Source organism: Leptodactylus fuscus, chromosome 7, assembly GCF_031893055.1.
Source record: "Leptodactylus fuscus isolate aLepFus1 chromosome 7, aLepFus1.hap2, whole genome shotgun sequence".
Lineage (NCBI taxonomy): Eukaryota > Metazoa > Chordata > Amphibia > Anura > Leptodactylidae > Leptodactylus > Leptodactylus fuscus.
Genome location: NC_134271.1, coordinates 21,313,742 through 21,337,468, shown reverse-complemented (window position 1 = coordinate 21,337,468; position 23,727 = coordinate 21,313,742). Strand labels below are relative to the sequence as shown.

The following is a 23,727-nucleotide window of genomic DNA, read 5'->3' as shown; positions in this document are numbered from 1 at the left end:
AAAGTTTCTCATAGTCACTTGCACTATTCATTTATGAAATTTTTTTAGAACTGGAGGTACGCTTTAGCCAGGCCTGGAAAGCCCTATAAAGAAGAGCCACATGTGGGTGTGAAGGGTCTTTATTTCATATATTTTAGGAGTTCCAGTGATCTTCCAATATTGGAGGGAGGTTTTTCATCTAAACCAATCTGTAGAATATTTCACTTGCAATGGATTCCCCTACGGCCTTACTAAATGGCAATATGTCATCTATTCAGAAATATTCAATATATCTTATTGATGGCTAAAATCACCATTGCCAGAGCGTGGTGCGCCGCTAATAGGCCATATAGGTAGGCAAGGCGAAAAACTTTTACCTTAAATAAAGGCAGTCTAAATTGAAAATCTTCTGCTTTCTCTAGGTTATTTTGTCGAGAGGCAAAGTGAATTTCATTTGCGGGTTCAGACTACACACAAAGTTTGTGTCAGTGCTATAAAGCTGTACTTGTAAAGTCATATATTGCAAGGCAACTGGAAACCATTTGTACCCAGTCACCTATACCGCTCACTAAGTGCTAACATAACATAGCTCAGTTCTTGTGTCTGCTTCTGTACAGCTTGATGCTTCCCTCTGGTCTGCTTCTGCTCAAGATCTGCTACTAAAACCAACAAGGTTTCATATTTTTCTTTTACAGTACACTTTTCTGGCTCTGTTTAACTTTTTTCCTTTGGACTCCTTATTCCTTGTACCGAATCCCTTGGATCCTTCTCCTAGTTTTGACTCCTACCAGTTTGTGACTATGGCCCTGTCTATATCTTTGGATATTATACCTGGCCCCTATAGTACAAAATAAGGTCAGACTTTTGGCTACCTAGACTCTTTGATGCTATACGTGGTTCTTTTGGTACTACGCCTATCTCTTGCATATTTACACCCATTACCTGTATTGCTACAATTGGTCCTGACTGCTTCAGACTACGCTGTTATCACACCTTGTCTGTTCTCATATTTATGTCCTTGGCCTTAGTTATTAACCATGCCTTGCCCCTATATTCTTCCCTTGTTTTGTTTCCCTGTTTCAGGGACTTCCTGGTTCCATCGAAGATCTGGTTTTGGTTGCTTGTCCATATTGGATCTAAGGCTGGCTTCTATTGGTTTCCTTTGAACTTATTCCTCGTATCTCTTGGATCCTTTTCAGACCTTTCTTGTTCATGGCATTTCCTGGTTTCATCCTAGGCCTGTTCCAGAAATGTCCTTGTTTCATTCATGACTTTCTCCTACATACTGTTCCTGGTGTCACCTTGTTGTTCTGATTCTGGCATGTTCCTGTTCTTTCCTAGTTCCAGTTCCTAGTCTGTTCCAGGTCTCTGTGTTCCATGTCTCTTCCAGGTCTCTGATTTCCTGGATCCAACTTGCAGCCTGTTTCTTGGCTCTGTCTTTTAACCATGTTCTAGTACTATGAACATATTCCTGTCCGTTGACCCTGGTCCTTATCTACTTTCCACCTCTGGTCTTGTTTCTGTCCTGTCATCATTGCTGTGTCTGGATACTAACTGTTGAGTAATCTCGGGATCTCGTACAGTAAACTCCATAACTCCTTACACTGGATTAAGTTTGGACACTACACCCCAGTCTAACCATTGGACAAGACGTTGCAGTCTAAGGTCCACTTCCAAGACCCAAGAAAAGTTTTTTCTTGCCTATAACCTTGGAGTTACACAAGTTGTTTATGAGCGGTAGAATGTTTTTACATCAGACTATTTCCATCATACCTTTTTAGTATCCCAAGAAACATTTGGAAAAATGTATACAGAATAATATTTCAAGATTCGCATATAGACACTCTGGGAATCTTGTCCATATTGGATCTAAGGCTGGTGAATGTCTATGAAGTCAGAGGTCGGGGTCGGTTCGCTGGACATGCCCTTTTATGATGCTTTTTCATCTTCCTTCTTAATGATTTTCGACCAGGAAAAGTTAGTGGGTACAAATTAAATTTACCGTCAAAATACTGAATAATGTATACACCATGAATATGTATCAGCGGCAGCTTCTCTGATGTTTCTTCTGCTCTTTAGCACCACTAAATTCTGGTTTTACCTAAAGGCTTCTAAATTACTCCAAACAACCTGAAAAACCTCAGCGCAAATGATTAAATTCCTAATAGTATATTTTAGTAGCGTGCATTATGCATCTCTGGTTAGAACAATAAATTTCAGCAGATTGTATAATATTACAGGACTTTCCAGGAGGGAAACATTTTCGACAACAGACTCATAATGGGTTAAAAAAAATAAAATGAGTACTCACCTTACCGATCCCAGGCCGAAACAGTAAAGATCGTGTAATACACGAAAAAGCCAGTGATTGATTTCCTATGATGGTAAATAGGCAACAAACTGTAATCTAATAATTACACAATAAACTTAAAACTTAATTAAAAATTATCAATCATCCTATTTTGAAGCCAGAAAAGGAGTCAGTAAGTTTTTTTCGGCCTTCACACAAACCTGGCCCTTTTTCTGACTCCGACTCCACAGCGCTACGTGTTACCCAAGTGCTAGTTACAACATGAAAACATCCTTCTATAGGTCTATATACTGGCCCAAAGATCATCATGGGTATGAGAACATAAAGAGACTATGAACAGCTCACATTGCCAGAGGAACCTTAGCTGCTTGTACATTTCTCAATTGTAGTTTGCTACTGCTTTGGGATGTATGAAGTTATGACGAGAACACCTTCACTGCAGAGGAACTGTAGTATGACATGGTGTGCATCAAAGTGATAGAGTATCCATGTATTAAGTGCTTGGGCCTAATATACAGCTCTGGTGTTGCTTTCTATATTCACTTCTATGTGACTTCAAAATAGCTGAGCACACTTGTGCAGCCATATACCTTTAGCAGTGTTTGAAGTGATTTCTGGGTGTCTCTGGCAGCTGCTGGCAACTCTGCATTTGTTTACAAGTGTTAGCTTCCTGCTGTGCAGCTTTCTGTGTATCTTCTACACTAATTCCCTCCCACTCAGTCCCCCCTTCTCTTTTATTCTGTTACACTCCTCCTCCCTGTTCCTCTAGCCTAGGGATCACGCCCATTACTAGCCCCTCCCACCCATTCCCCATCTCCCTAGCCTAGTGATCCCACCCTTTACCGGTACCTCCCACCCTCCACCTTCTCCCTATCCTAATGATCCCGCCCATTACTAGCCCCTCCCACCCTCTCCCAGTCTCCCTAGCTAACCTATTCAGCCCATTACTAGCAGGAAGAGGGGAGGAGCCGTTCCTGGACACAGGAAGGCTTGGTATGTATTGATGGGGATGGGGGGGGGGGTGGAGAGTAATGGTGACGATCCATTTCAGAAGGGTGAAACTAAACATCACTGGATTATCAGAAAGTGTCCCTGGGGCGGTCACATGACTTCTCCAAGGATATGGGTAATTATAGGTTGAAGTAAATTAGAAGTTAGGCGGGAGGAAGGTGTTTAGTTTAGTGGTTAATTCTTAATTTATCCTGGACAACCCCTTTAAGGTAAGTTTACATAGCGATATTTGCAGCAGAATACGCCATGTAACCTCTGCCACAAAGATCTTACTGTCAGCAGCAGAAAGATTTCTTGTTCCCATGTATTTTAATGGACGGTTTGGGCGCCAACTACTTGAAGGTCATACAGGACGCCTCTTTATTTTCTCCACTATACGGTTTTTCAGTGGAACATGAAGTGTCTGCCTCACATTGAGGTGGAGTTTATGAAACAAAAATCCTTGTTATTTTTGGAACTAGAGAACCGTACATGAGTGGCCAATGGCTGCAGGGCAAGATAGGTAAAACCCACATCCATAGGTATTTATGGCCTATTTTTGGGTATGCTATAAACACGTGAGATAGGAACACCCCGCCAAGAAGAATTCTGTTTTCTTTAGCATTTCCTTATTAGAGTCCTTTGATGCGTGTTTGCAGTCACATCACACGTGACGTTGCTTTTTCATGCCTTTGCGTCACACATCAGTTGTGTTTGTTCTTCAAAGCTAATAAAGATCCCCTATAAGCTGAAGGAAGGAGATGACTGCTTTATGATATTCAGCAGTAGAATACGGCTCTTTAATGTCAAGGGGATAGATCTCCTTAAGTATTCCTAATAGCCGGTGTTTGGAGGTGGTAAATGCTTGCTCTTGCAAAGGATAATATCTGTGTACACATGAAACGCCGCTGTGTGTATAAAGAAAACTCATTAGCAAAATAAGATATGAGTTTGACAGGCAGAAGCCATGGCGTGTTGTACAAATCACCATTCCACTGACAAATGGTTTCTACGCTTTGTAAATGTCAAGCCATTTTTTCTCTCTTTGCCAGTTTTCGCAGTGTCAGATAGTGAGATTAGATGAAAGGCCTAATGGGCTATAAGTATTAAATAGTTATAGCTTGGAAAGCCGAGACAGGCAGGATAGAAAGACAAAAGTGTTGTCTGGCCATGGAGAGCAGGAGCTGAACTACAATTCTCAGTATACCAATCCACTCGTCATATGTAAAGTGAATGTGTCAGGTACTGTCATTTCTGCTGCGGTATCTGAGAGCTTGATGTGATGGTGGGAGAGAAGCTGAGCTCTCTGATCTATAGGGTTATGTTATTTGGAGCAAGATTTCTGGTAAAAGCAGAGTAAATTCTGACAAGTCTCCTAGGAGAGACAGCGAGACTCCTGTGTTCCACATACAGTGATTGACAGCTCTTCCTGTATCAGAAGTCTTATCAATCATCCTGTGTATGAGCGGGGTAAGCAGGACTCCCACTGTCTCTCCTAGGAGTCCTCTCAGGATTTACTCTACATTTTACTCAGAACTCCTGCTCCACATAGTTCTCTCCTCTATCATATAACCCTATATATAACAGAGCTCAGCTTCTCTCCTCTATCATATAACCTATATATCACAGAGCTCAGCTTCTCTCCTCTATCATATAACCCTATATATCACAGAGCTCAGCTTCTCTCCTATTATCATATAACCTATATATCACAGAGCTCAGCTTCTCTCCTCTATCATATAACCCTATATATCACAGAGCTCAGCTTCTCTCCTCTATCATATAGCCCTATATATCACAGAGCTCAGCTTCTCCCCTCTATCATATAACACTATATATCACAGAGCTCAGCTTCTCTCCTCTCTCATATAACCCTATATATCACAGAGCTCAGCTTCTCTCCTCTATCATATAACCCTATATATCACAGAGCACAGCTTCTCTCCTCTATCATATAACCCTATATATCACAGAGCTCAGCTTCTCTCCTCTATCATATAGCCCTATATATCACAGAGCTCAGCTTCTCTCCTCTATCATATAACCCTATATATCACAGAGCACAGCTTCTCTCCTCTATCACATAACCCTATATATCACAGAGCACAGCTTCTCTCCTCTATCATATAACCCTATATATCACAGAGCTCAGCTTCTCTCCTCTATCATATAACCCTATATATCACAGAGCTCAGCGAGAGGAGGGCCTCCAGGTAGTAATAGTGATAGGAGGGCATGCAGTTAGTGTGAGTTGTAAATTTAGAGAGTCACAGACCATCATCAACTGTTGACATTAGAGGTTGCATAGAAAATTGCAAGTCAGACTAGGGATACATGGTGGTTTTTGGCTACGCGTCATTAAGATTAAGACAAATGTCATACAGCCAGATGCATCTAATGATGTGGAATGCAGAAGACTTGGATTTCTGCCGACACTCGGGTCACAGCGCCATATTCACCACAATCTGTAGCTGCAATGTACTGTTAGACCTTATATAACCCTGTGTATACTAATAACACCTTACCTCTGTCTACCTTGAACATGATTCTGAAATAATGGGACATATTGCAATGTTCCATTACAGTAGGTTGGCCCCTGTTAGTGTTGGCCTGTTATAATAATAATTCTGACATGACTGTTACTTAGGCACACTTAGGCTATATTCACATTTGATGAAAAAGTCCTTCACACACCGTATTTGCAGTCCATCTGTCCGCTGTTCTGGTTTTCTTATGGACAAAACAATGGACAGCCAATGCTCGTGTGAACCTAGAGTTAAACAGTGATCAAAATGGAAAATACCATTTTAGATTTCTTTGTCTACCCCGGCGGTGTCCATTGGGACACGGAAAGGGAGCAGTAAGAATCACTTCAGCATGCAAAACCTCAGCAAAGGGTTAACTCGGCTACTACTTTAGAATGAGATATACGGCTCTGTTACCTGAATGGTAACACATCATTTATCTTTTGGTCTCCTCGTTTCTCGAGACCTTGCATCGAGATCTTCCCATCCCCTACCCTTCACAGTAATTGTCCCTCCCTTCCAGTGTTCGGCGGTGATATTGAATGTGTCAGGCAGTCCTCTTAATTCACACTCGCTGTGTAAATGCTCGGCTTCGGTCATTTTAATTATGTTGGTTGTCAGCGAGGCCCAGCCGAAAGTCTAATTATACAACCAAGGCAAGCAGACAAATAGCGCAACTCATCCGCTGTTATAGTGGCGTACAGTGGGAGCTAAGGACACGCTGGATGAGCGATTCTCAGCATTTCCAAGATTACTACTATTATGTCCGTGGTTGTTATAGTTATTTTACTGTATTTACTGTTTGGGATATAGTAGCAAATGATTCCTCCATTTATTGCTCATAGAAATTGCAGAATGATTTATGTCATCTGTTCACACTGTACGTTACTTCTGCCCTTTGTATAGCCTTTTTGTACAAATAAATGTTTAGATCTGTATTTAACTCAGTTGTGATTGATAATACAGCTGAGACTGGAAATGACATGGCGAGGCTGCGAACCCGTTCTCTCCTTCGTTGCGTCTTGTTCAGTGCCAGTCTGGATATCTTTGTCACTACAGACAGACTACTACATGCTACGTTACGACTTGCTACATTATTTGATACTTTACTATATTACTACTTGCTACATTATACATTATTTGCTATATTACTACTTACTACATTATACTATACATTACTTGCTACATTGTTTGATACATTACTACTTGCTACATTACTATATCAGGGGGTGTTCACACTTGCACCCCTGTCTGCCCGTCGTGTTTCCATCCTAATCCCGGGAGAAACTTTGTGTCCGTGCGGGAAAAAAAAAAAGTTTCACCGCGTAGAGGCCGCATACAGACACCGACGGTTTGTTTAAGAATGGGTTTTTAAATTGACCGCCAGCAAACCGTCCCCTATGCAGTTTCTGTGGGAATTAGGACAGAAACACGACCGGTGGACAGCGGCACAGGTGTGAACGCCTCCTCACTTGCTACATTACTATTTGCTACATTATTTGATAAATTACTACTTGATACATTAGTACATTACTTACTAAATTACTGAGGCTTTGTTCACATCTGCATTGGTAATCCGTTCGGGGCAGTCCGCATGGGGAAACACCGAATGGACTACCGAACGCATTGGTAAGTGGTGTGCAGTGAAAGCACACGGACCCCATAGACTATAATGGAGTCCGTGTGCTTTCCGCACGGTCTCCGCACAAGTCATGTGGACAGGAAAGTAGATCATGAGGTACTTTTCTGTCCGCATGTCGAAATCATTGTCCAATCTTATACACACACACACACACACACACACACACACACACAATTTCTATGTATAATTAAATTTTTCCGCTATTGTCACTATTGTTTTACTATCTTATTATAAAATGGTCCGTAACATCCTCCTACGCAACTCTCTAACTGAGCTGTTACAAGGGAAAGTCTGTACACAGTTACAGTTATTGTCAATGTTCAGAGCTGGGTGGTCACTTTATATGGCTGTATCTCTAGTGTTATGCTACCTAGACAAATGGTTCTGGTGTCACAAGAAACCTGAGATAATTATTCTTCACTTCATAAAAGTGAAGTACTAGCTATAACAGAACCTGAGATATCACTAGTTAAAAATACAGTTGGGAATTTGCACTTAACATGCAGAGGTTCTTGTAACATAAAATCACATTCCAAACTGTGTTTTTAACTTGTGATATCTGTAATTATTTTACAACTAGTATACAGTCTTGGCAGCATATGAAAGCTGTCGGAGTCTTAGTTTTCTTCTGACATCAGAACCATTTTACCATTAGGTGGTATATAATCAGAGATACAGCCATTTGAAGTGACTGTCCCTCCCTTGCTTCAGCTCTATGTACTACATTGTGTACATGTGCACAGACAGAGTATCTCTGACAATGCTTAGTTAGAGTATTGCTAGTGGATACGTTACAAACCGTTTGTTTTTTTCATTAAAAGGAAATTTGATAGAATCTTAAAGTATATTACAAACCTACAGTAGATCCTTCTATTCCATTTTCTTATAGCACCCTCCAAGCTGAGAAAATTCTACCTTTTAAGACAATGGTTGCATGTTTTTGTTTTGTCAGGGGTATGTAGAGTCTGTTCACACTAGTGTCTGACAGTTATAGCAGAACCATTTTTTTTAACAGATATAAGCTGCGAATTCTGATGTTCCATATTGATTTCAACAATGTCAGGTTTCTGTCAAGGATTCTGGTAATTTAGATTGCAGGCCGTACTGTACTTTCCATCAATAAAGGCCTGGGGAAAGCTCAGCGAACCCATAAGTGCATATTTGAACAGGACATAACTCAGTATAGATTAGAAAAATGAAATCCTATTTTGATAACTGTTATGAAGATACGTTCCCTAATATGGCTATATGTAATACATACTGTAAGGGGAGGAGACGGAGACTCACAGGGGGACTTGGGAACTGTTATAAGGCCGTGTTGATGGCCAATCTGTATATATAAAGCTCAAATTCTGTAGTAGTCTGCTCTATACAAATCCACAGTTCTCTCCCGATTTGGGTGAAATTTGGCACGCCCCCTCTCCACCCACAGGAGCAGAATACTGCGCACGTTACATCTCACTAGCATCCCCCCGTCATGAGATTGGGGCCCCTAAATTTAGGCCCTATACATATAAAGGTCGCTGATAAAGGCACGTGCTAAACAACAGTGTAAGTCCTGTGTTTGTTCCTGATTGGTGTAATACATCTTAATCACACAAAGAAAGAAGGTTTAAACAGTTTCATATGTAGCCAGCTACTCCCGGTCTTCAATTAATAGCCCCATCTCGATGTCCTACTGGCAGTGCCTGTCCCTGATCCTGCGGTTTCATGTCCGTCCTGAGCATGACACAAGAGCGTTTTCTATGTCGGCACATCTTTAGGGTTTTGTGTGAAGACATCTAGTTGACTATCTCAGTGTATTAGCTAAACAAGTCCTCGTCACACACAGTACTGATCATGTGCCGAAATTAGTAACTCTATTCTATGTTGAACACAAGCGAGAAGTAGAACTGCGGAACCTGGGACGGGCACGAATACCAGGAGTAAGTTGTATATCTTGCCATTTATAATGCAATTTATGATCATTTATTTGAGCTCGAAATCCCTTTAATTCTGTCTACTTTAGGTGAGGTCTCATGAAAACTTGGACCGAGAATGCCATACATATTAATTTTTATGGCAATCAGAATAATAATTCTGAACTGGAAAACTTCCCGCGTACATTTGCATTCTGGGTTCCACTCTTTAATTACAGCTAGTCATCGATTTGTGTATTTGCTCCTTTGTCTAAGTGGATTTTCGTCTTCCGCCAAGCAGTGCGACTATGGTGTTCATTAAACTTCTGAGATTTTAATTCGGAGAGAGCCTCCTTTATAGGATATTGACTTGGAAGCAGTAATAAGGCAACACTTCTCTCTGTTCTCCATAGAGATGCTGGCAAGTTCTCCCTGCCTTATCAGCTTTGCAGATTTGTGTTGCCTTCGGTATCAAAAAGGACATTACTGACTTAATCAGAGTCTGACAACTACCCTGAGGTCGTCCGCAGCTTCTCTGACTCTGGAGATAAAGAAGAAAAGTTAATTTAGCAATTATGAGACTTAAAAAAGTTTTATTGTATGAAAGAGACAGGCGGCTTTTTTCTTCACTGTGTAATAGGCTTGGATTGGCCAAAACGCTTAGATGTTCCTTATAGAAGTAGCAATAAATGAAGTTGTCAGTGAACCTTGGCATTGGGAATTTGTCCATAACACATACAGAATGTTCTAGTTAGTTTTAAATCGTAAGGCAATTTTCAGTGGTGATAAAATAGATTAATACAAGCCAGGTACTATTAGGCCCCGTTCACACGGGTAGCGAAAGGGTGGATTTTGGCACTGAGTGTGACGCGGGGAGCCGCGTCACTCTCGGGCCAAAATCCAATTGCCATGACTGTTGCGGATTCCGACAGTCGCGGCTTCCCCCTCTGGAGTAGGCTCAAATGAATGGGCTGACTCCGGAGGTTGCTGCCACGAGGCAGACGCAGCGGCTCAATGAGCCGCAGAATCCGCCTGAAGTAAGGGCAGCTCACTTCTTTTTTCCGCTAGCGACAATATGCCGCTAGTGGGAAAAATAACGCTAGTGGTCTCCATAGACCACCATTGTGAAGGGGCGGATTATGACATGGATTCCGCACCATAATCCCGCCCCCTCTGTGCCAATGTGAACCAGCCCTTAGAGTAACCTTACGTATTACATGTATGTTGACTAATGTTATGATGACCCGCTCACAATCTAGTGTATTTGCTGGCCTCGTGACTCAATGGCAGATGTCGGAGAAGAGCGGATGCAACTTTTTGGATCCTTTTATTCTCTTTGAGTTAATTCGTCAGCATAGGTCTTTGTTAGTGGCTTTTTCCATCTCCCTATGGGTTAGTCAAGCACCAATGAGTATGGGGAGGTCAATGTCAACTGAAGCAGGGTTTGGCCAACAGGTATATCAAGTAAGGGATCTGGGTGAGGAGGATGAACATATTACAGATATTCCAAAAGTCTAGGTTCACAATCTGTGGTATGGGAATCCCAGTGGTGGTGAATACTAAAGACCCACGAAAATCAAACATACTTCAGCATTTACCTAAGGTTCAGTTCAGCGAATTTATTGACAATTAACAGATTTTGGATCACAGAAGGAACATACAGTAAATGGGGAAATCTGTTTCCTATATCAGTCTTGACCCTTCCCCCCATGTGCTCCGGAGTGGAAAAGAACGTAACTTAAGAGGCATTCTCAATGACCCAGATTCATCTCCTACCCTCCATGCATTAGAATCTCAAACCTATTCCTAGAAACTGCAAATTGGGTCCAGTTTCTAGCATATATTATAATGAATTTGCCAAGCTATGGGACACAATGCCCCATTATACTAAGTTGTGCTTCTATGGCTGTCCTTCCTCATTTATAGTAGAGTCCACCACCTTCTGACTGTCTTCCTTGTCTCTCTTACATATAAGGTTAAGTCCACCTTCTCAAGCGCCATAAAGTCCTGCTTACTAGTGTTGAGCGAGTAGTATTCCCCCTTGGTGTTCGGCCGATTACACGCATTCCTATGCTGGTGAGGTATTCGACTGAATACTACTCGCTCAACACTACTGCTTACCTGTAGTAGAAAATGGTTATAAAGGCAATTACGGTACCTGCAAAATGGCATGTTCATTGGCCATCACGGGTGGGTGAGGTTTTGGCCACATGTGCCAGTTGTACGGTGCAGGTACCATCTGGTATGTTTCTTCCACTCATCGATCTGTAGTAACTCTTTATGACATTTTATGCTTCCTATAACTTGTGAGTAGATTTTTTTTTTTGTGCTTTTTTTTTTTTTTTTTTTTTTTTTTTTTTAACTTTTGTTCTTCGATCCATACAATCCAACAGAGTCTTGCTACAGCTGTGGATCGTGTAGTTGGAGAAATCCTCATCTGGGTTTATTAGTGTACTGTTGTCTGTGTACGTGTCATGACTTCTTGGTCTATTTATGCTGATTATAGATGTGTTCTTCTTTTGGAGGTACTCGGTGCGGTAATATTAGCTGTAAATTAATCCTACAAGGTAGTGCACAGCAAGCCCTTTTACTTTACAAGGCAGCATAGAGGTCTCTGCTGGGAGGCTGATCACTGTGTTATACTAGTCTTTTATTTGATCCGAACTTCATGTATCCTCCCGTAGGCATAGTGATAGACTACCGGCATCATTCAGTCCGTGATCTCTCAATCTACAAAATAATACAACCTGCCATAAAACCTAATGCTTACGTTAATTATCCTTTATTTGCCTGCCCTTGTGAGTAATTAAAATCAATTTCTAGGAAGCGATGTGTTTCCTGAGGCCGGTTCTTTCCCACAGTGTCCTGGCTTGTGGTTTTCAACTTACGAACTAAAGACATAACCAATTATTATCCGTTTGAGATCGGCGTCTGTAAGAACTTACATTCTTCACAGAAACTTTCATCAGTTAATACCGTATACCTGAATAGGTTTAAAGTGCACCTGTCTCCATTGCCCCCGAATCTGATGCTGCAAAATGCAAATAGAACAAAAATAATGATCATACCGGTTAACAACACTGCGGCAAAGAGTGGTAACTCAACTCTTCCAATGAGTTTTCGATGACTTTTGTTGTTGGGATATCACAGCTTGGAATTTATCAAGCAGAAGGTAAAAAATAACTCAACAAGGAGGAGTTGTTGTAATGGGAATAACACTTTGTAAATGTGAACGTAATGATTTATATAACTGCAATATTAGAGTGAAAAAATAAGTTTTTTAAAGGGGTTATTCCATCTCAATGATCCTATCTATACTTGTAGCTCAGGGGTAGGGAACGTACGGCTCTCCAGCTGTTGCAAAACTACAACTCCCAGCATGCATACTTGCTCTGCTGTTCTTGGAACTCCCATGGAAGTGAATGGAGCATGTTGGGAGTTGTAGTTTCACAGCAGCTGGAGAGCCGAAGGTTCCCTACCCCTGTTGTAGCTTATGTAAATTGAAGACTTTTCCTAAATATATTGCTTTAGAAATTCTGCTTTGTTTGCCTGCTCTGTGACCTTATTTCTCCCATTGTTTACACATCGTTGCTATAACCACCGACCTATAGGACAAGTGATGTCACTTATTGCTCTGCCGGCAGGACAATCATTCATTAATTGCAGTTTGCTGTTTGTTATCCCTCTATGTAAACACACAGATAACACTGAGCTCATTCTGTAAAAACATCTGCATGTTATCTGATCTGCAAAAGTATTGTGGAGGAATGGGGGGGGGGATATACAGGAAGTGAGAAGAAGAGACAAGAGGCAAAGATGCTGAAACACTGAGATGGGAAAACCCCTTTAAATGGAGTACTACAATTGAAAAGAGGACCTAGCACCCTGTTGGGCCACCTATAGTTTGGATACAAGATGAAATACAGTCTGGTATGAAGACATAGAGGTTCCATACAGAATCCTGCATCATATTTGCCCACCGATATTGCTGCTGACCCTGTTGATCCTGCGCACTCCTAGGTTAAGGTTACGGTCCCCAGAGTATTCAGTAGTTGGTGGCCAAACACATAAGCGATGAACCCAGAACAAGATTAAATGTCCATACAGAACAGGAGTATGTTCAACAGTAATGAACACCCGAAGTAGACCAGGAATGCATGAGGATAAACACCAGGTGCTGACCATGAGAGCAGGAAACATGGACACAAAACAAAAATAGAATGTAATCTAAAATTGAGCCATGAAACTTCACCAGCAAACGCCAGAAGACAGTTTTAAAGCACTCACCCTAAGATCTCTATACCCTAACCTGACCGTCATTGGATTCCAAGCAGAATTAACTAATTAATAAGCTGGAGACTGCAGAAAGGGACCCACCTACTGGCTCTCAGTCCTCTGACTAGGGCAGTATGGTAGGGTGTATTTTTGAGATCTGTTCACATGGTGCTGCGCTGCATGGTGTCTGCTGCTCCTGTGGTGCAACCCAGAGCCTGGGGACTTTGTCTGATGGCAGGGGTGTTGCCGGACCACTGGGTCGCTCCCCCTGTGGCCGCCATGTTACGGTTGTGGCAGTTGCTGTGCAGCGCCACACCCAGTAGAGTAGGGAAACACTATAAAGAGGTCGCCATGAACTGCTGGTGGGCTTATACACCTCGATCAATACGTATACTAAGAACCTCTTGTTCAATATTATAGAATTTGCTGAGAAGCGCTAGGTCAATGTATAAGATTGGGATGTGCGGGCCATGTCTTTTTCTCTTTTTGGATTCCAAGCAGAACCTGGATTCATTGCTAAAGATGATACTGTTCCAGACCTTAGCAGTCCAACAATGATTGTTTCTCCACAACTGCAATGCAAGGGGGTGTCTCAGCCAACTGTGCTTTGCCAGTTTTGACCCACCGAGGCAGGATTGATTTGCACTTAAAAAAGGGCTATAATAGCCCAAAATGCGTTGTGCTAATAAAAGTTGTCATCAATATCCGTTTGGGTGAGCGTTGTTCTTTGCCTGTACTTCTTGGAGGCCGGTCCAATATTTCACCTTATGCCAGTTTTAGACCTTCCCTTTTGCTCTTGGATGGAAGATCTAAGGGGAAGGAAGAGTGTCTTAGACTATCAAAACACCGAGTCTGAGAAGCTCGTTGGCCATTTTACAGAAATGATCAGAGTACTGGAAATTGGAGTAACCATACCAGAAAGATTAAAAAGCAGGGCACAAGGTGTTGGTTAGACGTCTTCCTCCATCAAAGCCTTTTAAAGATTTTACAAAGTTTATTTTTCATGCACAGGTGGGCCCACAATGACCCAGTGAGTGGTCCACAATATTTAGTACAGTTTTTGCCTATTATACATTACTTGCGTATTATACATATTTAAGATAGTATGAGCATAGTATTTTATATTACTGTGTTAGCCATGCTGCTGTAACACACTGAACTTCTCCATGGTGGGACTATTAATAGATTATCTTGTCTTGTCTTATCTTACAATATGATCTCGTTTTGCACATTACACATACCTTATGTTTCTGAAAGCTAATGATTCATTTTTGTTCTTTTCTCTTTTAGAACGGACCAATTGGGCATGTTTGGGAAAAAGGAATTTGACCTTTTGGCTCCAGTTGTTGACAGTTTTAGCCTAATGACCTACGACTACTCAAACCCACATAGGTAAGTGTCACAATACAAACAGATACTATATGATTATATGCTAGAAATGTGTAAATATCATATCTGGAACCTGGAAATGTAACCAGCTAATGATAAGAGAAAATTAAATAAATTTCCAAAAAACTATGTTGGCAACAAAGTGTGATTCTATAGATCCTGTGCATGCCCTGGCGGAAGTATTATAAGTTCCTTGTATATGCAGGTCATTGCAAAATCTATCTGGCATTTATAGGATGACCAAGTTTCCCAACGTTGTCTGTTTGGTCACATGGTCACGTCTTTTCCGTTGATACTTACTGACTAGGTTAGAGTTGTAAAGATCAAAAAAGGGACAAGATAGACAAATGCAGCCTCTTTTAAAGAAAAATTCCATCTTATGACAACTTATAGTATTCCACAGCTTAAGCCTACAAGACCAGTCACTTTGTGATTCCGTTTTATGCCTAGTTTTACTTGCATGATGATCCATTAGCTGCTCAGCCAGAAGTCTTTGTTGTGCGGTGGATCAGACGGCAACTCTATTGTTAGGTCGCATGTCACAAAAAAGAATGGAACTAAACCGACGTGTAGGCCTAACAATCCAAAATATTCTGTTGAAAGAAGTAATGTACAAGAATGGAGAAAACAATCTGAAATAACTTGAAATAGATTAAAAAACATAAAAATAAATTGTTCGCACAGTGCATCAGGGGATAAATATATCATATCATATTTTATTTTATACTACTACTAGCTGGTACCCGCGACTTCGTCTGCGGTGATTGTAGAAGTGGGTATATACAGGCGCGGGTAAGGTTTTCGTACTGTGTATAAGGTATGGGATATAAAATGTAACTGTGTATCTTGTTGTTGCTGTAATTCTGAGAGCACATGAGACTTTTGTGTTGAATGTAATTTGTATTTCAGCCGCTATACGGTGTTGGTATAAACTGTACATAGTGAGTTTGGGACAGAGGTATTTCAGGTTAATATACTTCGATATACGACATTGTATGATTTGTTATTTTCCGCCAGTACATGTAAGTTTTGGGCACAGGATACTCTTGAGTAAGCAACATAAAGTCTGTCCCTGTGCATGACAGTTTAGTAACTCCATGCGCCTCTTATTAATAGCAATTAACCCCATCATGTCCCTCACATTAACCCCAGTGTAAGAGTTACTGATAGAGATGAGCGAGTACTGTTGGGATCAGCCGATCCGAACAGCACGCTCGCATAGAAATGAATGGACGTAGCCGGCACGCGGGGGGTTAAGCGCGCTGGCTACGTCCAAGCGGAAGTACCAGGTGCATCCATTCATTTCTATGGAGCGTGCTGTTCGGATCGGCTGATCCGAACAGTACTCGCTCATCTCTAGTTACTGATATGTGAGAGACTTGGAGGTAATAATTAAGTATCTTCATTACTGAGGTCTTTTATTAGTACCTCCATATGTCTCACATATTAGTAACCTTTATATGGGGCACACAGGGGTTAATATGAGGAACATGATGGGGTTTATTCCTATTAATGTGAGGTACATGGAGTTACTAACACTAAACTAATAACCCCATGCCTGACATTAATGAGAATAGGAAGTAAAGGAAGGGAGCTGTGTGTTTCTTACTTTCAGTTTGCTAGCAGCTTCGGCAGGAGCAATCACTATAGCAGGCAGAGACCTGAGCGATTAAGCTCCACCCCCTGGGTTTCCTGCACCCCTCTCAAAGGGGAGTGTCCTTATGCCTCAGCTGTAGCAGAGACTTTATTTAACTCTTGCAGGTCCTGTGCTGCTGGCATGCCAGTGAAATATGGCAGGAGTGCCACTCTTGGCATGTGTGCCAGGGGTTGCTGACCTCTGCTGTAGGGGGTAATATGAATTTTGTGGCTTGCTATGGTCCAAAGTGTGTGAGATTGCAGAGATAGTGATGTGAGTTTGGGTTTTGTGGGGGTCCTGGGAAAAACGTATGTGAGCTATTGTGATGAAAAGTAGCCTATTGCACAATCGAGTGTAGGGACTATGTTTGTGGAAAATTTCAGCCAAATCGGTGGAGCGGTTTTTGCGTGATTGACCGCCAAACATCCGAACATCCAAAGGGTCCTGGGAAAAACGTATGTGCGCTATTGTGACGAAAAGTAGCCTATTGCGCAATCGAGTGTAGGGACTATGTTTGTGGAAAATTTCAGCCAAATCGGTGGAGCGGTTTTTGCGTGATTGACCGCCAAACATCCGAACATCCAAAGGGTCCTGGGAAAAACGTATGTGCGCTATTGTGACGAAAAGTAGCCTATTGCGCAATCGAGTGTAGGGACTATGTTTGTGGAAAATTTCAGCCAAATCGGGGTCCAAAGTGTGTGAGATTGCAGAGATAGTGATGCGAGTTTGGGGTTTGTGGGGGTCCTGGGAAAAACGTATGTGCGCTATTGTGACGAAAAGTAGCCTATTGCGCAATGGGGTGTATTAACTATGTTTGTGGAAAATTTTAGCCAAATCGGTCAAGCGGGTTTTGCGTGATTGACTAACAAACATCCGAACACACAAACCCACAAACATCCAAACTCACAAACTTTCACATTTATAATATTAATAGGATTCCTGGCAGACGTTATATTCATGGAGCAGACTGTTAGGGTTTACATACAATGATGTTTTTTGTTGTAAAAATGGATCCTTATTAGAGATGAGCGAACAGTAAAATGTTCGAGATTTGATATTCGTTTCGAGTAGCCCCTCAATATTCGACTACTCGAATCGAATATCGAACCCTATTATAGTCTATGGGTGGGAAAATGCTCGTTTCAGGGGTAGGCAACGTTCGATCAAATTACACTTACCAAGTCCACGAGTGAGGGTCGGGCTGGATCCTCCGAGAAGTCTTCTCCTTGCAGCGTCCCCGCGGCGTCTTCAGGCTCTGAATTCACTCTGCCAGGCATCAGGCCTGGGTAGAGCCGACTACGCATGCTTGCACTACAAGCAGACATGCGCAGTCGGCTCTGCCCAGGCCCGATGCCTGGCAGAGTGAATTCAGAGCCGGAAGACGCTGTGGGGAAGCTGCACGGAGAAGACTTCTAAAGGTAGGAGAAGAACCAGTGTTGATTGGCCGACTGTATAGCATTCGGCCAATCAATGCTGGTTCTGCATTGAACTTTTCCATTCAAATAGCGAGTGGTACTTCGATCGAGTACGAGTATTTCGAATACCGTAGTATTTGATCGAATACCTACTCGATCGAATACTACTCGCTCATCTCTAATCCTTATGCAACATCTGTTCGGTGCTGACTAAACTGGAGTTTGAAGTCAAAGGGATCCCCTGATTTTTATACTTTAACCCCCTTATGAAAATGTAGTCTCGGCTACAGGTGGCATCCTTGGGTTGTGGTCCTAAGCATAGTCAGTAGTCGGTGGCCAGACACATCAACAGGGTCGGACTGGGGTGTCTAGGGCCCACCAGTGGAATTGTTTTTAGGGGCCCATACAGGATGGCTAAAGGTAATATCAGGAGCCGGCTGCTCGCCTGCCATACGATGTGTACCACTGCACTACCTAAACCCACTGTTACATCCTGCATGGCAAGAGAGCAGCGTGGCTCCTAGAATTGTCACCATTACCTGTAGCCGCACTGTAATGAAAAAACTCATCTGCATAAAGGCCCCATAATGAGGTCTTAATAGTCCAGGCTGGGGCCTACCGGGGGATTCCCTGCACATCAATGACTAACAAAGAACAAGACTAAAGTGTGAAGCATGGAGCAGTATCAAACAGGAGTACAGACACCAGGAATGGGAATCAGGGAATGGACACCAGAACTAGACCAGTTGCAGGAACTATTAGGACAGACAACCAAAGCGCATCAGATGTTTAACAGAGAGGACAGACACCAAGAGCTGGACCATGAGCTGGAGCTAAAAACATAGATGTAAAACAAAAAAAAAAAAAAAATATGGTCTCAGGTTGAGCCAGGAAACCAAGAAGTTCTATGAATGCCAGAAATGACGCTCTGTAAATTTTACACTACCATTCATAACAATGAATGAGGGTGCCATCTGGGCTTATAGGGTGCTGTTTGCGCCATACAGGAGTGAAACAGGAACAATTGCGACTAGGCCATCAGGATCAATTGTCATCCACTCACTGTTTGCGAAAGGGACATCATAGTCACCATAGAGAACAATAGTGTTTTAGTGGTCTTCTGTTCTTTGTATGTAAACTATTTGTAATATCAATTTAAATGGCAGCAAGGTGATAATAATGGTGAATAAAGGACATTATCTTCCCAATCCCGGGGTATATGCGACCACTAGGGATGTAGGAACATTTATCCCTTTACCCTTTCCAAAACAGAATTTCTTGGTATCTCTGGTTAGATAAAGATCTAACTTTGAAAACAATATATTCCACCTTCGGGGGCTCACAAGGCAAGGTATTAAGCTTTAGGTTTAGATGTTCCATATCAAATTATGCTATAAATATTCTATAAAATAACGTGACATTTTGATTAGAGCTCCTTAGTACGATGCAAGGCTTTACCTGTAATATCACGTTGTCTGTATCTCAGAAATGAGTGAAATATTGCTAATGTTGTCACAGAAGAATTGAGTAACCTGAAGCAAATATCTATTGGGCGCTACCGATTTCTATGGATTTATAAAAGATAGGTTATTTTCAGTCACGAAGAGGGATACGGATTTGTACACCATGTCCTTGTACTCATAGACTATAGGCAAGGTGCGTCTCCAGATTTGTATGGTCCTCGGATGACAGCCTTTGTGAGCGCTACAACTTATGGGGCAGAATTGGGCTTCTCTAAAGGTCGCTGCAACAAATAAATACCTGAATTTGGGTGATTTGCTGTGGCTGGAGTTGCTGTAGGTCTTCTATAACATTGCAAAAGGTGAAAACCAAGGGGCGACCTGCAGCTATAATGTAGCTCTGTTTGTAGTTCCAGTATATAAATAAGATTTGTGGAAATCTCCTCCATTACCGCTACTGTAGATGGCAGAGAGTTAACTGATGAGGAGTCTTCAGCATAATAGTATAATGCCCACCTTCCTCCCCCAAACAGTATAATGTCCCCATACATAGTTGAATGTCCCCTGGCCACGTACGTCTGCCATTTCTGTTTGCGGAGCCTGAAGAGTGAGCGGTGCTGCAGATTTCATTATTACTTACTCGTAGCTCCACACCCCTTCGCTGAGTACTGGCACTGCACAAATAACTCTGAGCACCAGAGTAAGGAAGGGGCAAGAAGACGGGGGGGGGGGGGGGGGGGGGGGCGCAATGAGCAGGAAGTAATGGTGAAAGCTGTAGCACCTCTTGCTCCCCGGGCTGTTAGCAAGGCAATGAACACTTCCATCTGATCTGATGGATCAATGAGCTGAAATCAATGGGATCCCCCATCACCTGTCCAAGTCATCCAGATACCCACACTGGCCCTTCCTATAAAAAATAACACTATTTTCCAAATATCAAGTATTACCTGTAGTTCTGAATGACAAAAGTCAGCTCCTTGGTTTCTCAAGACTCCCTGCCAATGGATTCCACAGTCTACGAAGGGTTACACAGACTTGCAGACGGTTCATTTCATCATTTAACTGCACTGTGATATTTAATTTAGCCAGACTATGATTGAGGAAATTGAGGAACTCTTGCAATTTGCAGAAATGGCAATGCTGTCTGCTAGAGCTGCAAAATGAACCCAATATTAGAATATCATATTACCATTTACATTCTGCTACAAGGTCTGCTCTCCGAATGTTGGAAATGTGAAAGGAAAGGAACTCTGTTTAATTGAGATGGCCTGGTTGATGTGCACATTCATAACCTGTGTCTGTTTGTATTGGGTATATGCCATCAGGTAGAAGGGGTGGGAGGAAAACCTCATCAGGGGTCAAACCGCACGTTTATTATAAGCGAGATCTGCCCTCCTGGCAGGACTTTCGTGTGCCGTTTTCAAGGCTAAGACTATGAAACGGAAATGTGTTGTGGGATACAGTGGTTGTGTCCTGTGTCTAAGCAACGTAAAGGGGTTTCCCTTCCTTTAAAAATTGAAAGCCTGTTCTTAAAGGGATCCTATCATTAAAATGCTATTTTTTCTGACTAACATGTAGGAATAGCCTTTAGAAAGGCTATTCTTCTCCTACCTTTAGATGTCTTCTCCATGTCGCCGTTCGGTAGAAATCCGGGTTTTCTTCGGTATGCAAATGAGTTCTCTCGCAGCACTAGGGGCGGTCCTCAGCGCTCAAACAGAACTGGGGTGTCCTTAATGCTGCAAGAGAACTCTGCAGCAACGTCTCTATCTTCTTCTGGAACGGCCTCTTCACGCGTCTTCTTCTGGCGCTAGCGTCAAACTTCTACGCATATGCAAGTCGGCTCTGCCGTCAGGCCTTGGGCAGAGCTGACTGCACATGCAGGCGGCCATTTTTTTGTGACCGCTTACTCAAGCATGCGCAATACGGTCCTAAGAGTACGTCAAGTGAGCAGCATAGTGCCTGGTATGTAAACCGTATGAGGAACTTTTCATTTCCAGAAATATCTCTTCTGTGGTGGTCCCAAAAGTTGAACCCCTGCTGACCTAAAATTGATGGCCTATCTCAAGGCCATTTCTTTTTGAAAGCTGGATAGAAAGTCTGATCAGTGGGAGTCCCAGAAAATCTTAGGAACAGGAGCTCCTTCTTTTCTCATACAAGTGGGTTGGTAGTCGAGCTTGCACCCTACCTCTCCATTTCATGTTTGATGCTGTGTATTATGACAGTCTTTAACCTCCGTGTTTTACTGTATAAGCATATATACAAAGCTGATGGCCCTGGAAATGAACCAAAGAATGCTATATATGTCACTTAAAGCATTCAGTGATGGGGAGCATTAAAGAGGTTGTTCGGGATAACTTGAAATCCCTACACCTTCCCCGTCTTACTTTCTAAATAACATTAATAATAAAAAATGTTTGTTTACCCATTTTCTGATTATCCGGTGATGATCCATTTCTGAACTGGATCGTCACTACTCTCCCCGCCCCCCCATCCACTCCATTATACTTACCCTCCGGGCTTCTTCCGTTGAGAAGGCTCTTCCCTCTGTAATGGATTGGGCAGGGTGCACACGATCTTCTCCTTTTCTCCAAGTAGCGTGCGCGTCGCTGCCAATAATTCACTTCTATGGGCACATTCACGCATGCACAGTAGAGGTGGATCATCGCTGGATTAGAAGACTGAATCAGTACAGGAGGAGAAGGGGCCGTATCACATAAAGAAGTGTGGAGGATAAGTATATACTACTAGCTATAACCCGCGACTTCGTCGTCGGCCCCCTGATGCCTGCACAAACCACCTGCAGCGCGGGTCGTGGGCCCCAACGCCCGTCTACTTGTGGCCAAAGCGGGCTTGCCCCCAGTATCTTGTCCCCCCCCAGTCTTTGCTCCCAGCTGCATGTCCCCCATCTCTGCCCCCAGTTTCTTCCCCCCCATCTCTTCCCCCAGATTCATATCCCCCCATCTCTGCCCCCAGTATCTTGTCCCCCCCCTGTCTCTGCCCCCAGTATCTTGTCCCCCCCGTCTCTGCCCCCAGTATCTTGTCCCCCCCCAGTCTTTGCTCCCAGCTGCATGTCCCCCATCTCTGCCCCCAGTTTCTTCCCCCCCATCTCTTCCCCCAGATTCATATCCCCCCATCTCTGCCCCCAGTATCTTGTCCCCCCCCTGTCTCTGCCCCCAGTATCTTGTCCCCCCCGTCTCTGCCCCCAGTATCTTTTCCCCCTCATCTCTGCTCCCAGTTTCTTCACCCCCATCTCTGCCCCCAGCTTCATGTCCCCCCTTCTCTGCGGCTTCCATCTTCCTCACTGTGTCCCTGGTGAATCGGCACGCCCACATTGAGCCCCCAACCTATGGTGCCGCAGTCCTGGCTCTATAGCCCGCCCACAGCCTGCCCTGCACCAATAGGAGGAGCGTGGACAGAGCAGCGCTGGCAGAATGCAAGCTTCTACAGCCGAGCCTGGAGGGGTGTTTGGAGGGTGACGAGGGTGACGGTGGCGATTTGTGGTGAGTGACCCACATTTGAAGTAGCCTATTGCACTTTCATGGGAAATATGTAGGTGTGTGTGAAATTTCCCCAAAATCCATTCAGCCGTTGGGCTGTGATTGAGGAACAAACATTCGAACATCCAAACACACAAACCCACAAACATTCACCTTTATAATATTAATAGGATGGGTTGGGGATTGGGCTGAGTAGGTAGGAAAGGGCGGGATAGCTAGTGAGAAGGAGGGGGAGTAAGGTGAGAGGGGTTAGTGAGGAAGTTACATAGCAGGAAGCAGAAGCCCTGTAAACAAAGGCAGGAGATACCAGGAGCTCCCAGAGACACCCAGAGATCACTCAAAACACGCTAAATGGTATATGGGTGAATTTATTAACCCATTAATAGCACTAACTTTTTTTGCTCTGAAAACCCCTTTAAGTCAACACTTGCAGGTGGCATGACCGTAAACTGAGGTCTGTTTAAGTGGCCGCTTTACCCCTCACCTATCCGGTGCTGTGAGCAGTTTTAAGGGGTCCGAACCGCTCTCCATAACACTATTTTGCTCTTTGATTTAGTCATCGACTCATACTTTTTCCTAAACTTCAGCCTGTACAGAATCGAGCACAATTTGAGGCTTTCAGACATGACATTCCTCTCATTATTCCAAGTCACAGCAGGGTGTGTGGACAGCTCGAGTATCCAGTGTGTGATGGACAGGTTAGATAAGCC

At 42.9% G+C, this 23,727-nt stretch overlaps 1 protein-coding gene across 2 annotated transcripts in view; it reads left to right on the top strand.

Annotated features, from left to right (window-relative positions):
- The window catches only part of CHID1 (chitinase domain containing 1), a 215,050-nt gene that overhangs the window by 79,103 nt on the left and 112,220 nt on the right, over positions 1-23,727 (top strand). For both annotated transcript variants that reach the window (XM_075281312.1, XM_075281313.1), the window contains exon 9: positions 14,911-15,012. In XM_075281312.1, coding sequence (XP_075137413.1) covers positions 14,911-15,012 — 102 coding nt within the window. The remainder of the gene's footprint in view (positions 1-14,910; positions 15,013-23,727) is intronic.